Raw genomic sequence first — 17,259 nt, 5'->3', positions numbered from 1 at the left:
GGAGAAAGGAGATAGGGCGTAGGTTGTTAAGATTGGTAGGGTCCAAGGACGGCTTTTTGAGTATGGGGGTGACCAGTGCATGTTTTAGAGCATCGGGGAAGATGCCAGAGGTGAGGGAGAGATTGAAGATGTGGGTTAGAGAGTGTAGGATGGAGTCAGAGGGCGACCGTAGCATTTGAGAGGGAATAGGGTCCAGGGGACAGGCGGTTAGGTGGGCGATAGAAAGGAGTTTAGCAACTTCATCTGTAGTAGCAGATTTGAATAGGGGGAGTGTCAGTTGTACCTGTTGACATGGGGTCTTAGCTGGGGGAGATACCTGTAGAATGGAGATTTCATCACGGATTGTATCAATCTTGTTTTTGAAGTGATTAGCGATTTCCTGGGCAGTGAGTAAGTCAGTGGGTGGAGGCGGTGGAGGACAAAGTAGAGAGTTGAAGGTAGAGAAGAGTTTACGGGGATTGGATGAAAAGGTGTTAAGAGTTGTAAAATAGGCTTGCTTGGCAGTGTGGAGGAAAGAATATTATTTTTGGAGGGCAGATTTGTATTGGTTGAAGTCTTTGAGAGACTTAGTCTTGTGCCACAGACGCTCAAGAGCGTGACTACGTTTTTTGAGAATTTTAGTGTCATCTGTTTGCCAGGGTTGTAGGGGTCGAGGCCTGATTCTGCATGTAGTGAGGGGAGCGAGCTTGTCCAGGGTGGAGGACAGAGATTTATTGTAGATGGACGTGGCTTGATTGGGGCAGGACAGGGGAGAGATTTTGTCATAGAGGTGGTCAGTAGCAGAATAGAGGAGAGAGGAGTTGAAGTTGCGAAAGTTTCTACGGGTGATGGTTAGGCGATTGGAGGGAAAGGTGGTGGAAGACAGGGGGAGAGAGAAACTAATAAGGTGGTGGTCGGAGAGAGGAAAAGGATTGTTTGAGAAGTTGCACGGAGTGCATAGGTAGGAGAATACAAGGTCAAGGGTGATGCCATCAGAGTGAGTAGAAGCCTGTACCCATTGCTTCAGGTCAAATGAAGAGGTTAGACTAAGAAGTTTAGAAGTGTTTGTATTAGCAGGGATGTTGAAATCACCGAGAAGGATTGTGGGAATTTCCGAAGAGAGAAAGTAGGGTAGCCAGGCAGAAAACTCATCAAGGAAAGTTGATAATGGTCCAGGGGGCCGGTAGATCACAGCAATTCTTAGGGAAGTAGGAGAGAATAGACGTATACAGTGGGCTTCGAATGATGAGAGGGAAAACGAGGGAGGAGGGTGAATAACCTGGAAGGAGCTCTGGGGGGATAGGAGGAATCCCACTCCACCTCCCTTGCATCCATTAGGCCTAGGGGAGTGAGTCCAGTGAAGGCCACCCTGGGAGGGAGAAGCAGGAGAAGGGGTGTCATATTCGTGGAGCCAGGTTTCGGTGAGGGCAAGTAGATTAAAGGAATTAGTGACAGAGGTCATGAACAGCATTGAGTTTGTTGCAGACAGAGGGGGCATTCCAGAGGGCGCAGGAGAGAGGGAGGCTGATGTTGGGAAGAAGAGGAATGGAGACTAAATTGTGTAGATTGTGACTACTGCCAGAGGGTGTAGGGTGATGGTGATGGGTGTGTTGGGCACAGTTAAATAAGGGAGGCCCAGGGTTTGGGGAAATATCTCCAGCGATTAGGAGAAGCAGAAGAGTAAGGGAGGTAATATGAGAATATGATTTGTATGAGGGAACATGCTTCAGTATCCTGGGGGGTTTGTTAGCAAGTGAGCTTAGGGTTAGAAAGAGGTGATGAGTGCAGTAATAGGGGGAGGGGAGAAGTGAGGGTGATATGTACAGATTGTGTGGTGGAGCAGAGGGATGTAGAAAAGAGAGCTTGAGGAGAGAGGCAGCAAATGTGAAGAGGAGGAGAGGTAAAGAGTGCATGTTTCAGAGAAGGTGGGATAATATGAAATTGAGGTCACCTGCAGTCTTTTGTAGTTTGCTTTGTGCAAATCGCTGAAGTGCAAGAGCAGAAGTGCCACTTATTTAAAGAACCCCCCCTTCTTTGGAAGAACCCCCTGTATGTTCAGCCCCCTGTATGTTCCCCCATAAAGAAGGCCTTGTTATATACTGTGTTGGGTGTGGATGGAATCTGGCAATTAATCAATTAGGCGGGCATATTAGGAACACAGCAAGCAGGGCATAACTTGCACACCACAATCAAACTGCAAGGGGACTAAAAGGCCAAAATTCTAAAGATAAGGGAACTCATAATTTAGGTAAGACTTAATGGCTAAATAAACATTGAAATAATGTGAGCATGGCTACAGATGTAGTTGAGACAGCGGTGACAAACAGATTTACCAAAAATGTATATAAGTGGTCAGTCAATTTTCAGTTTGCAGGACAAGGGAATATAAACGCAGATTACCAAAAATGTATATAAGTGGTCAGTCAATTTTCAGTTTGCAGGACATGGGAATATAAACGCAGATTACCAAAAATGTATATAAGTGGTCAGTCAATTTTCAGTTTGCAAGACATGGGAATATAAACGCAGATTACCAAAAATGTATATAAGTGGTCAGTCAATTTTCAGTTTGCAGGACATGGGAATATAAACGCAGATTACCAAAAATGTATATAAGTGGTCAGTCAATTTTCAGTTTGCAGGACATGGAAATATAAACGCAGATTACCAAAAATGTATATAAGTGGTCAGTCAATTTTCAGTTTGCAGGACATGGGAATATAAATGCAGATTACCTGTGAAGAGAGAAGAAAATGTTCAGATGGATGGTGCAAGAGCAGAAGTGCCACTTATTTAAAGAACCCCACTTCTTTGGAAGAACCCCCTGTATGTGCAGGGGGTACTGCACGTACTTCTGTAGCTCAAATAGCAGGTTGAGTTTAGCGCACTGTTGTTCACTTTATTTGTATATGGTGTCAGAGCACTATTTTTAATGGTTGCGGCTTGATTCATTTATTTATCTGCTATTTTTTGTCATTTATTTTTTCTGTTTGGATATTCATACCAGTGCTCCAGTATATTTTTTTTACGAACCTCCAAGTTTCCTTACAAAGCACTGAGATGGATCAAAACACAACTTCAGGATCTCACACTGCACGACACATGGCGTACATTATATCCAAATGTAAAAGACTACACATTCTACTCAGCGCCTCATAATCGCTATTCCAGAATTGATTAATTTTTCATCTCTTAGATTATAAGCTTGCAGGAGTAGGGCTTCTCTAACCCTTTTGTTTTGAATTATACTGTTGGTGTAGTGTCTCCCAACATTGTAAAGCGCTGTGCAAACTGTTGTTTAAATCCTGTATAATCTCACAAGAGATCGCCAGATGCTTAAGACAGCCTCTATAGACTACATGTACTTGTCAGACCATTACCCTATTTCCATGTCTGCAGAGTTTTCAGATATCCCAGTCTGACCCTTGTTATGGCGTTTGGACCCCTCCTTACTCACGGACCACACTATAGTATCCAAGGTGAATAAATGTCTCTCTCAATAATTCTGAGAGAATAGTTCTTCTGACATATCTCCAATGATAAGTTGGGAAGCTCGCAAATGCGTCATTCGAGGGGAACTGATTGCAATCACCTCAAAGGCCAAACCAAGGGATAACACACCACTCCAGGCTATCTGCGGGTGCAAACAGGTGCAGACCTCGGCTCACCACCGTCCACAGTAGATAGGAAAACAAAACAAAGTGTTCGCGCACCAGAACCAAAAGATTGCTTGGTGAGTCTTTATCGTCAAAGCCAGACAAGTTACAGGGAATGCAGTTGACGCGTTTCACAAGAGTGTATCTTGCTTGTTCACAACTTATAGTCAACTTGTTGTGAATAAGCAAGATACACTCCTGTGAAAAGTGTCAACTGCATTCCCTGTAACTTATCTGGCTTTGACAATAAAGACTCTCATCAAGCAATCTTGCGGTTCCAGTGTGTGTGACCACTTAGTTTTGTTTTCCAATCACCTCAAAGTGTAGGCGAGAAAGGCAATCTCGCATAAACAACTTGACGGCCCATATGCACAAACTAGAACAAGCATATAAAGCTACTCAAGCTGCAGCTTCCTTTCAAGACCTCATCTGCACTAGGACAGATTTATTTGAGAAACTAGATTAAAAAAGCCAAACGGAACTACATACTATCCCAAAAATTATTCTATGAATACGGAAATAATTCTGGAAAATTCCTGGCAAGAGCCATCCGATCTAAAAGAGCAGTCACAACGGTACGCACCCTCACTGATTCCACGGGAAGCAAAATAGTAGCCAATAACGAGATAGCGAACCAACTTCTCCATTATACACCTCTCTATAATCTGGACCCTACAGACCCACAAACTGAAGATGCCTCCAGGACCCATATGATCCCAAACCATTATCCACCAGGGAAGCGAAAGGGCTGGAATGCCCCCTTTCTTCTGCCAAAGTTGACTCCGCACTTGAACAATTCAAGGTTGGAAAGAGCTTGAGTCCAGACAGCCTAACGGCTAGATACTATAAAACTTTTACAGAAGCGCTTAAACCACACTTCTTAACTTGTTCTCATCTGGGACATCTCCCCCCCCCCCCCAACAGGTAAAGACCAGTCCCTAGTTACCAACTACTGTCCAATCTCCTTACTGAACGTAGACCTCAAAATTTTCGCTAGAACTCTAGTCAATTGTCTATTACCCTTATTATCTAAACTCGTCTCTCTGGACCAGGTAGGATTCATACCGGGAAGAGAGGCAAGAGACAATACCTTGATACCTTGAAAGCAATTACTATCCACAACTGGATAACATCTACTCGTCAACGTTTTTTTTTTTTTTTTTTTTTTATCCCTAGATGCAGAGAAGGCATTCAATAGAGTGGCCCGGGGCTACAACCTTTACTATGCCGCCTCAGGTCTAACCCCAATATCAAATGGGTTTCGATCCACAAGACCACTTATAAATTACCTGCTTTTACAGACAACATTCTTTTATTCCTAACCGAACCTCATACCACAATGCCCAACTTACTTAAGGACTTATTTACATTCAAAGCCTTAACCAATTTACAAATACATCTCTCTAAATCACAAGCACTTGATATCTCTCTACAGTCAGATAAGCTTATGCAGTGCCAAACAAATTACCCGTTCAAATGGAGCCGTGATTCGATCTCATATCTCGGGGTCCAATTGCCCTCCAAATTATCAGCTATTTTGCGACCACAATCCCAAATCCAACATAGTAAGCCATAAACAGGAAAGGGAACTTACAGAAGAAAACTGGGAGAACATTTGCTCTTCCATTAACAATGGGACGATCAATGTCTCTGCACAGGAAAATGGCTTTAAGATCTTTTCTAGGTAATATAAAACCCCTCTCACTTCTACACATATGGTGGTCCTGCCCCCTAATTCAACCCTTTTGGATAGAAGTCCATCGCCTCACTACCCAAATTATCACCTACACAATTGATTTCTCCCTGGCTCAAATGCTCTCACACCATGCTTCTATCCCTAAAAACTAATAAACACAGCTAAGATGTCGATACCAGTCCAATGGAAATAACCCAGTCCTCCAACCATAGCAGATTGGTTCAGGCGCATAAACAAAATAGAGGAAATGGAAGACCTTATACATCAAGCCAATGAGATATCTTCCAAGTTTTGGAAGACTTGGTCTTGTTGGCAACACTTGAAAACAACTACCCAGTACTCCCAACAACTATATTAACCCAGTAGAGTGTTTCTACACATTTCCAGATCGGAGGAGGAGGAAAAGTCCCCACCCCCTTTTTTTTTCTTGCTCCCCCCCCCCTCGCTTTTTTTTTTTTCTTGTCTCAGTCTTTTCTATTTTTCTGTACCCGCTTGACCCCCTCATCTCTCTACCTAATGTCGACCCCCTGATTACCTTACTCTCTCCAAAGAGTAAAATAACTAGATCTATTCTTCCCCTCTTCCCCCACCCTGTCTGCTGTTTCGCTCAACTCCTCTTATTCTACCCGACACAAACCCTTTTTCCGATATCCCACCCCCTTTCTTCTAATGTATATAGTAGTTACTCTTTGTCACCCCATCCAAGTAGCTTAATCCTCGATTAGGCCTTCTGGAAGCTCCTTCCTTAGTATGGGTTGCTAGGGGTCCGTTGACCGCACCCATACAAATAACTGACAATTAGCATGAGAATAGGCCGAATAGCATCACTACCACAACACCCTGGCTAATTTAACCCAGATTTCTCTCCTAAGAAATCTCCATATATAAGAAACACATATCTACGTAGACTCCATCCCATTCCCCTCTGATTTATATGATTTATACCTAATGCCCCAAACATCACAGTATGATTTATATATTCAATAAAGTTGAGTAGCACTGTAATCTCCTGTATATCTCATTTGACATAAGAGGGATTAGGTTAGGGTTCAACCCACAAGTAGTATCTGTAACAAGAAGAAAATGTAACTTCAACCTTATACTTACATTTAACCAACCAATTTATTCAACTACAATTGATATCGCCTTGCAGGGTATGTTGAAAGTCTGATTAAACCGCATTGGAATGTTTTTTTATATTGAATTTGTTAGGTGTGTTTTAAATGCTAATGTAATTCACCTGATCTCTGTACCAATGTTCCTTCTTTATAATAAAAGCTTGTTTGAAAAAAAAAAAAAAAAATGCAAACAAGAGGTTTTTTTTTCTGCTCCTGAAAAAAGTTGTAGCTTCAAAAATGCTTCTAGACTAAAATAGTGTGAATGGACTGGATAATGAACTTTCCTCACATGGTCTGGAGTACTTGGTGCCAATCTTGGTCACTTTACAATGCATAATCTTCCTTCCTTCCTTAGGAGAATATTGCCTCCCTTAGGTTCAACATGTGGACCCAAATGGCACCCTTTAGTTTGCTTCTACATGAGGGTTTTAGACCTAATGGTAAGTTCTTTTGCGGTCACTCGCTTTGTTTTTCGCTTCAGACCTCTTCAATCCAACATTCTCATGACATGGGATAAACAAATCCAATCTTGATCATCCACATTTTTTTCTAACCAAAGTTCTCTCTGCATGGTGGATCTTTTGCCACAGAATTGGGGAAGGCCATTCCTTCAACTGTAGACTCACGGAGTAGATGGTGGTATATGAGTGTGCACTAGGGGCTGCCCAGCAAGTGGTGTGCTGAATCCATGGTCTATAAATGCAAGTCCTTTGTCCTGGACAGTTTTTTTTCTCAAATTGTCTCTTTTTTTTTTTTTCCTAGCTTCAATCTATAATTACCACAGTTATTGCACATTTCCATGACTTTGCAGTCCTTTTTTATGTGGTGAGTAGTAATTTGTTTGTTTCGCTAGATCACTAAAGTTCAACCTTACCATTAAAAATATTGTATATTGATTGTTTTAGGAGAAATTCTTGCCTTTCCTTGATATGTTCCAAAAAGAGAGTGTTCGAGTAGAGGTTTGCAAGTCCATCATGGAGGCTTTTAACAGGTAAGCTCTAGGTTATACCTATAAGAACTTCCTCAGACCATGTGCTGCATTTTGGTGCTGGTAAAAGGCATGGACCTGGGAAAATCCATTGTAAGAAGTGGTCTCGCATCAGGAATGCTCGGAGTTGGAAAAAATTCTCACACTTTTATTAGTATTACATTTATTACATGTTGACCTGATATGGGTGTAACATGTTATGAAAGGTTATCTTATTCTTTAACTCTTTCACTGCCAGGTTACTGATCAGAGTTATTGACCTCGAATGTGGTAACCAACCCCCCCCCCCCATGCCGCAACTTCCCTGTCCCCAGCCTCTCCACCTCCCGTCACTCCGTTTCATCTAGAAATGCTCCCCCCACTCTCCTTTCTTATCCCCTTCTCCCCCCTACACCGATTCCCCCCCCCACCCAAACCTGGTGCAGGTAAAGCTGGGGCTTGGTAAACATGTGTTTACCAGCCCCCTCCATGTAGTTTACTGGACATAGGCAGTGATCACTACTGATCGCTCCTAAGTCCTATAACCAAGAGTTTACTACATGTCAGACTGTCAGTTTATGAATGAATGAGGAGTCTCTATGCAGACTCCTTATTTCATTCAAGGGACTACCTTTCCCTGTTTCAAAAAAAGTGATATGGTGGGTCTATTTAGACCTCTCACCAAAGATACCCCCCTCAAAAAAAAAAAAAAAAAAATATATATCTGTAAAAAAAAAACAGTAATACCCCGTGGCGGCTGGTGCTAAAAAAATTTTTGTGGGGGGTGCAGCAAACAAGCCCCCCCCCAGGTCAGTCCACACTCGACCTCTCCATAGTGACTGTCTCCCCCCACATTCGCCCTCCATGGCTTCCTCGGCTTCTCCCAGCCAAAACAATCCACCTCTGTCCTGATTTGCCAGGAGGAGAACATGGGAGACACAGGCACTAATCGTGTGGCTTTAAAAAAAAAACTCATACAAAGATATGAGTCCAGTGCCCTGCAGGGGGGCGGCGCCCCTGATGGACCGGCCGCTCCTGGTAAAACCCCTTTCACATGGAGCAGACTCTGTCAAGCAGATCCAACTGCTCAGCGGGGGACCTGTCTGCTGATCCTCACTGAGCAGGCAGATGACAGGTCTGCGTCCGCTGCGCTGATGCGGACACAGCCCGCTGTTCTCTATGGGACGATCGGATGGAAACGGACGGCCTGTCCATTTCCATCTGATTCCATCCAATCCGATCTGCTAGATGGATGGGGAGTGGGATCCCCATCTGTCTGTTTTTAGCGGACCGGATTGGATCAGATGCAAGCGGATGTAAACAGACACATGTCCACACATGTCCATTTACTTCAGCCTCTCCATAAAGAAGAATGGGTGAAAAACAGGCAGATCAGATTGGTCTGCTTGTGTGAAAGGAGCCTAAGGCCGTGTTCACACAGAGGCATACATAGCGTACCTTTACAGGAATACACAGGTGTTCCGTGCATCTCTGTGCAGGCAGTCCCATTGATGTCATTTGGGATGTAACAACTGCATGAACAGAGCCGTTGCTCCCAATTTAACATCCATGTAGATCTGCGTACATGTCCCTGAGCTCACACTGTCTGCTTTCAGGGTTGTGTCCCCACACCCACACGAGAACAGCAGCTATGCCTCTGCAGCCATTACATCCCAATTGAAATAAATGGGACTACCTGTACAGGAATGCACTGGGGACACCTGTGCATCCCTGCGCAGGTAAACATGGCTCTTCATGAGCATACACTTCAGTACGCCACATGTGAACGATGCTTTAATAGTAATTTAGCAGGGATTTTGTAAGTTATGTTGTGTTTATGTGCACTATTAATGATTTTAATGTATTTTTTGTGAAAATAGCGATATGAACATTTGCGCAATTATTTTGGGGCCCAAAAAATCAGTAGCACTTTTCTATATTCTACAGGTCATGTGCTTTCAGAAAATGTCTAGTTTGAGGGTTCTTTTCAAATTATGAAAGCTGCAAGTGAAAAATAGTAACCTCCGGATTTTTTTTAGTAAATTGTTTTTATTTACAGTTTTCGTATCTTCGGTTTTCACCATTTCACAAAAAGGTGCAATTTAAAATGTACAAATATTTATTTATCAACTCAATACAGTTTTAACTTTTATATTCACTAGGAATTTAGCAGATTTTTTTTTTTTTTACATTTTGCCATGTATGAATCCACAATAATGATTTTAGTGTATTTTTAGTGAAAATATTGTTTTGATAAACATTTGTGCAAATATTGTGGTGCCTTAAAAATCAGTAACACCTTTTTTTTTTCTACTGCCCAGGTGCTTTTTTAGAAAATGTTTGGTTTGGGGTGCCTTTTACAAACTCTGACAGCTGTAAGTGAAAAAGGAAAACCTCCAGATTTTTAGAGGCATTTTTGCCTACGTCTGATTTTCACTATTTCTCTAAAAGGCACAATTTAAACTTTACAACTATTTGTAATTTATTAACACAATACAGGTTTAGCTTTTATATTTAGAAGGAACTTAGCAGGGATTTTCTAATATGTGCTGTGTTTGTGTCTGCTAATAATGATTGCAGTGCATTTTCTTTCTCGAACATCACAGGACACAGAGCCTCAGTAATTACTGATGGGTTATATATAGGTATCACTGGTGATTGTTCACTGGCACACCCTAACCAGGAAGTTCAACCCCCTATATAATCCCTCCCCCTGCAGGGATACCCCAGTTTTTATGCCAGTGTCTTAGGCGATGGACGTGTAAAGATGTCCTGTGCTGAGCTCCAAAGGGGATTATCCTATATCCTATACTGGGGCAGGCCAGGCGAACCGGATCCATTCCAAAGTGTCTTTTCTAGGCCGATTTGGATGGTACCCGGGCCTCGTGTCCAAAGAAACGAGGTTTTACCTGTAACACTTCTCTTTTTAGAGAGCTGGACCTCGCATATTAAAAAATGTTTTTTTCTAGCCGGGTGCTTTACAGGCCCAGAACTGTGGATCCCCTATTCGTAGGGGGCCCCAGTCCCTGGCGGTTTTTTTAAACGGAGCCCACCGTGAGAGGTGAAGATTGGGTCTGTGTAACAGAACCCTGCGGCTGGATAAGGTAAGAGGAGATTCCACAGAATTCTAGTAGGTTTTCTCCTTTAAGGTAAATGCATGCTATGCCTATTGTGACCACCGGGGGCTGCCAAGAGCACATACCTTCTCATGCTGATGTCTGTCTCAAGTGTTCAACGCTGCACAAGCTCTTCCGGCCGGCTCCAGGTAGGATGGGATGGGGGGCTCTCCTCAGGGTTATCTCCCCCCAGTCCAGGGGGAGGCCGCAGATGGTCTGTAGGGCGGTTAGACACCGCACTTTCACCGCCGTCGCCATTGTACGTGCAGGCCCATCACTACCGTCCTCTCTCCTTCCTCTCCCTCCCCCAGCCTTCCTCCATGTTGGTTCCTGAAGGGTCGGCTAGTGTGGGAAGGGCTCGTTTTTTCGAAAAGCGTGTGGGGGGGGCGTGGTAGAGGGGGGGTGGGACGTCAGCACAGCGTGCTCAGACACCCACAGGGCCAGCTGCAGGCTATTAAATGCACTAATTACAGGTGCACTAAGCCTTCTGGAGGGACACAGAGCTGACGGTCACATGTAAGGTGGGACACAGGCATTCCCCTAGGCAGCATTTACTAAAGTAACACCGGACTGGGCATTGGGTAGCAAGGCTTTTAGCCAGACTACATCGCTCAGCAGTCAGTGTTCATTTTCTGATACCTCCACCTTGTTGCTTTACACTATGGGTAGAAGAGGTTCAGGCACCCCAAGAACCAGAGACTCTAGGGGATCTCGTTCAGGTTCTGAGGGCCCCCTGTCTGCAGCATCCTCCCCCCCTGAGGGGCCAGGGAGAGCCGTTGGGGTCAGGGGCTACACTTGCTTCTGTCACTTCAGCCCCTGTATACATTACACAGGAGGTTTTTTCCGCAACCATTAATGGTTTAGAGGAAAGATTACTGGCCGTGATTACATCTTCACTCGGTGGAAGAAAACTCACTCGGCCTTCCTCTGTTCCCCAAGACCCTCAGGAAGAGGAGCTCTGGGATAAAGGAGAGGAATCCCTTTCAGGGGATCAGGATGGGACGGATGATTCCTCTTCAGAGGAATCAGGTGGAGAGGGACCCTCTGCGACTTCCTAAGAAGAGAAAGTCTTAGTACAGATCCTTACTGGATTGGTCCGCTCCACATTTAAGTTGCCCATATCTGAATCAGTTAGAGAACCCTCTTCTTCTTTAGGGTCACTGAAACCTCCTCAAACAGCACAGGCTTTTCCCGTTCATAATTTACTTGAAAAGCTCCTTTATGCTGAGTGGGATCACCCAGATAAACATTTTTTTCCGCCGAAAAAGTTTTCAACACTTTATCCTATGGAAGAAAAGTTTATGAAAATGTGGGGAATACCGGCCATTGATGCTGCCATTTCCTCCATAAATAATAGTCTGACTTGTCCTGTAGACAATGCTCAGATGCTCAGGGATCCTGTAGATAAAAAGATGGAATCCCTATTGAAGAATGTTTTCGCCTTAGCAGGTTCAGTGGCTCAACCTGCAGTAGCAGCAATTGGAGTCTGTCAATACTTAAGAGACCATGTTAAACAGGTCATCAAAGTTTTACCTGAACAGCAGGCCCAGGGGTTGGCTAACCTTCCAGCGACCTTAATGTTATGTTGTTGACGCCATCAGAGATTCTATCGTCTCGTCTGTCGCTGGGGTTAGTGCATATACGTAGAATCCTATGGTTGAAAAGTTGGTCAGCCGAAGCACCATGTAAGAAGCTACTGGCTGGGTTTCCATTTCGTGGTGAAAGGTTGTTTGGAGAAGACTTGGATAACTATATCAAGAGAATCTCTTGTGGGAAAAGCACTCTCTTACCTGTAAAGAAGAAGAGTAAGCGTCCCTCTTTCAAACGGACTCTTTCCCCATCGCCGGGGGTTTCAGCCTCCAGGCAGTCTTGACGGCCTCCTCCCTCTGGGTCCAGAGACAAGAGTCAACCCCAGGGACAAAAGAAGTCCTGGGGGAAGAAGCCTACTAGGCAAAACACTAAGACCTCTGCATGAGGGGGCGCCCCCGCTCGCTTGAGTGGGGGGAAGACTGCGACAGTTCTCAGGGCTCTGGCAGGAGGATTTCCAGGACAGATGGGTAATCTCCACGGTAACCTTAGGGTACAAGCTGGAGTTTCAGGAATTCCCTTCTCCTCGTTTCCTCAGGTCAAGTTTCCCCAGAGATCAAGAAAAAGCAGTCGCTCCTTCTAGCGTTAGTACGACTTTTGTCGCAGGAGGTCATTATGGTAGTTCCCGCGAAGGATCAAGGATTGGGCTTCTATTCCAACCTTTTTACGGTCCAAAAACCAAATGGGGATGTCAGACCCATTTTGGATTTAAGGGATCTAAACCAATTCCTAAGGATTCAATCCTTCCGCATGGAATCAATTCGGACAGTAGTCTCCACCCTGCAGGGAGGAGAATTTCTGGCATCGATAGACATCAGAGATGCATATGTGCAGGTGCCCATTTTTCCTGCTCATCAGAAGTTTCTGCACTTAGAGATAGGAGGGCGCCATTTCCAGTTTGTGGCTCTGCCTTTTGGGATAGCCACTGCACCTCGAGTGTTCACAAAGGTCTTGGCTCCTCCTCTGGCCAGATTAAGGGCTCAGGGTATAGCTGTTATTGCATACCTAGACGACCTGCTCCTGATAGACTGGTCGGTAGCCTCCTTGAACGGGAAATTGAGGACCACAGTCAAGTATCTGGAACACCTAGGTTGGATCCTCAACCTAGAAAAATCTTTCCTAAAACCAGTAAGAAGGCTGGAGTATTTGGGTCTGATCATAGATACAAGCCAGGAGAAAGTATTTCTACCTCAGGCAAAGATCACTACTTTAAGGGAGCTGTTTCTGGCAGTCAGGACCAAGAAGGGTCCCTCTGTCTGCCTTTGTATGAGGCTGCTGGGAAAGATGGTGTCTTCGTTCGAAGCGGTTCCCTATGCTCAGTTCCATTCAAGACTACTGCAACACAGTATTCTGTCTGCCTGGAACAAGAAAGTTCAGGCATTAGACTTTCCGATGCACCTGTCTCATGCAGTGCGTCAGAGCCTCAATTGGTGGCTCATACCCAAAAATCTGCAGAAGGGAAAATCCTTTCTGCCGGTTACCTGGACGGTGGTAACAACAGATGCCAGTCGGTCGGGTTGGGGAGCAGTTCTGGAACAGTCTGCGGTTCAGGGGGTATGGTCCAAGACCGAGAGGACCTTACCCATCAACATTCTGGAGATCCGTGCGGTATATCTTGCCCTAAAGGCCTGGACTATCAGGCTACAGGGTTGCCCGGTCAGCATCTGGTCCGACAATGCCACAGCAGTGGCTTATGTCAATCATCAGGGAGGCACCAGGAGCCGAGCTGCTCAAAAAGAGGTGAACCAGATCTTAGTCTGGGCAGAGAAGCATGTGCCATGCATATCAGCAGTTTTTTTTCCGGGGATAGAGAACTGGCAGGCGGACTATTTAAGTCGCCAGCAGTTACTTCCAGGGGAATGGTCTCTCTATCCTGATGTCTTTTGGACCATATGCCAAAGATGGGGGGTTCCAGATGTAGATCTCTTTGCATCCCGATTCAACAAAAAGATAGACAGATTTGTGGCAAGGACAAAAGATCCTCTTGCACACCGGACGGATGCGTTGGTGATTCCGTGGCATCGGTTCTCACTGATTTATGCATTCCCGCCTATTCTGCTACTGCCACGACTCCTTCGCAGGATCAGGCAGGAAAGGAAGTCAGTTCTTCTGGTGGCCCCTGCTTGGCCCAGAAGGACGTGGTATGCAGAAATAGTAAGGATGATGGTGGGTTCCCCGTGGACACTACCGGTATGCCCAGACCTGTTATCTCAAGGTCCAGTGTTCCATCCTGCTTTACAAACGCTAAATTTGACGGTTTGGCTATTAAGACCCACGTTCTGAAGAGTTGTGGGCTTTCAAGTCCTGTGATATCTACCTTGATCAATGCAAGGAAGCCAGCTTCCAGAATGATTTATCATAGAGTCTGGAAAGCTTATATATCTTGGTGTGAATCCAGGGTTTGGCATCCCAGAAAATATGTGATTGGTAGAATTCTTGATTTTCTACAATTGGGATTAGAGATGAAGCTGGCCTTGAGTACCATCAAGGGCCAGGTCTCGGCCTTATCAGTATTATTTCAACGGCCACTTGCTTCGCATTCTTTAGTCCGAAACTTTATGCAGGGGGTGATGCGTCTTAATCCTCCGGTTAAGGCGCCCCTAAACCCCTGGGACTTGAATATGGTTCTGTCTGTGCTAAGCCTTTTGAACCAATACGTCAGATTCCTTTGGTCTTGCTGACAAGGAAGTTAATTTTTCTGGTAACCATCTCTTCTGCTAGAAGAGTATCAGAATTAGCAGCTCTTTCCTGTAAAGAGCCTTATTTGATTGTACACAAGGATAGAGTGGTACTGCGCCCTCATCCTAGTTTTTTACCGAAGGTGGTTTCAGATTTTCATCTAAACCAAGACATTGTTCTACCTTCCTTTTTTCCAGATCCCTGTTCTCCGGAAGAAAGATCACTGCATTCTTTGGTAGTAAGAGCAGCTAAGGCCTATCTGGAAGCGACTGCTCAGATTCGCAAAATGGATGTTTTGTTTGTGCTGCCAGAGGGTCCCAGTAGAGGACAGGCAGCATCAAAAGCTACCATTTCTAAATGGATTCGACAATTGATCATTCAGGCTTACGGTTTGAAACAGAAGATTCCTCCGTTTCAGATCAGGGCACATTCCACAAGGGCTATTGGTGCTTCTTGGGCAGTGCATCACCGGGCCTCTATGGCTCAAATCTGCAAGGCCGCAACCTGGTCTTCAGTCCATACATTCACCAGATTCTATCAGGTGGATGTGAGAAGGCATGAGGATATTGCCTTTGGGCGTAGTGTGCTGCAGGCAGCGGTACAGGGTCCTCAGGTCTGATTGCACCCTACTTGGTTGTGGTTCCCCCCCTCAGATAGCATTGCTCTGGGACATCCTATCAGTAATTACTGAGGCTCTGTGTCCCGTGATGTTCGAGAAAGAAAATTGGATTTTTTAAAACAGCTTACCTGTAAAATCCTTTTCTTTCGATGGACATCACGGGACACAGAGGTCCCGCCCCTCTTCTAATACACTATATTGCTTAGCTACAAAACTGAGGTATCCCTGCAGGGCAGGGATTATATAGGGGGTTCCTGGTTAGGGTGTGCCAGTATCCAATCACCAGTGATACCTATATATAACCCATCAGTAATTACTGAGGCTCTATGTCCCGTGATGTCCATCGAAAAAAAAGGATTTTTACAGGTAAGCTGTTTTTAAAAATCCTATTTTTAGTGAACATATTGATTGGTAAACATTTTGCACAAATATCGAAGGACCTTAAAAATCAGTAGCAACTTCCATTTATTCTACTGGTTCTTTGCTTTCAGAAAATGTATAGTTCAGGGGGTCTTTTAAAAACTCTGAAAGCTGAAAGTGAAAAATGAAAGCCTCCAGTTTTTTTGAGAAATTTGGTTAGTTATAGTTTTGTGTACGTTCCGTTTTCACCATTTCGCAAAAATTGTGCAATTTAACCACTTCCATACCGGGCCTAGTCTGGCACTCCTCTCCTACATGTAAAAATATTTTTTTTTTATTTTTTGCTAGAAAATTATTCATAACCCCCAAACATATATATATATATATATATATATATTTTTTTTTTTAGCAGACACCCTAGGGAATAAAATGGTGGTCGTTGCAACTATTTATCTTGCACGGTATTTGCGCAACAATTTTTAAAACGTGTTTTTTTTTTTTTTTGTTTTTTTTTTGCAAAAAATTTATTTCATGATTTAAAAAATAACAAAACAGTAAAGTTAGCCAAATTTTTTGTATAATGTGAAAGATGATGTTATGCCGAGTAAATAACATGCCATGCTTTAAAATTGCGCACACTCATGGAATGACGCCAAACTTTGGTACTTAAAAATCTCCATAGGTGACGCTTTAAAATTGTTTACAGGTTACATGTGTAGAGTTAGAGGTGGTCTAGTGCTAGAATTGTTGCTCATGCTCTAACGCATGCGGCGATACCTCTCACATGTGTGGTTTGAACATCGTTTACCGGGAACAGGGGCATTTTTTTTTCTTTCATAATTTTTTTTTACTTTCACACTTTCTTTTAAAAATATTTTTTGATCACTTTTATTCCTATTACAAGGAATGTAAACATCCCTTGTAATAGGAATTGTAAATGGCAGGTCCACTTTATGGAGAGATATGAGGTCAGTAAGACACCACATCTCTCCTCCAGGCTGTAAAGCATGAGATCGGAAAAAAAAATCCACGATCTCATGCTTACCAGATCACGGCTTTGTTTACATCCGCGGCCCGGATGTGACAACATAATGTCACGCCTGGGCCTCCGACAGTCATAGAGATGACTGGTGACCATCTGGTCACCGGAAATCTCTATGGTCATCATGCGGCTGCGGACGAATCTTTCTCCGGGTCCCCGATGGCACGGGAGAGCCCGGAGAAGCACCAGATGGCAGCGGGAGGGGGGATGTCCCCTCTGTCACCTGTAAGAATGATCAAGCGGTGGAACTGTTGCTGTGATCATTCTTGTGGTGCACAGAATCGCCGGCTGAAAACAAGGATATCTGAATGATGTCTGTAGCTGCAGGCATCATTCAGATATTCCCACTGAAATCGAGGACGTCATATGACGTCCTTGGGCTGGAAGTGGTTAAAAGTTACAAATATGTGTTATTTATTAACTCAATACAGGTAAGCTTT

At 44.1% G+C, this 17,259-nt stretch overlaps 1 protein-coding gene across 10 annotated transcripts in view; it reads left to right on the top strand.

Annotated features, from left to right (window-relative positions):
• The window catches only part of VPS35L (VPS35 endosomal protein sorting factor like), a 1,435,757-nt gene that overhangs the window by 911,053 nt on the left and 507,445 nt on the right, over nucleotides 1–17,259 (top strand). For 9 of the 10 annotated variants that reach the window (XM_073591197.1, XM_073591205.1, XM_073591203.1 and 6 more), the window contains 2 exons: nucleotides 7,212–7,274; nucleotides 7,355–7,440. In XM_073591197.1, coding sequence (XP_073447298.1) covers nucleotides 7,212–7,274; nucleotides 7,355–7,440 — 149 coding nt within the window. The remainder of the gene's footprint in view (nucleotides 1–7,211; nucleotides 7,275–7,354; nucleotides 7,441–17,259) is intronic. The other variant, XM_073591198.1, reaches the window with a different exon arrangement.

This window comes from Aquarana catesbeiana, linkage group LG06 (genome assembly GCF_042186555.1).
Source record: "Aquarana catesbeiana isolate 2022-GZ linkage group LG06, ASM4218655v1, whole genome shotgun sequence".
In the NCBI taxonomy this organism is placed as follows: Eukaryota; Metazoa; Chordata; class Amphibia; order Anura; family Ranidae; genus Aquarana; species Aquarana catesbeiana.
Note: the sequence above shows the minus strand (reverse complement) of the source record. Positions and strands in the feature narration are given on the sequence as shown.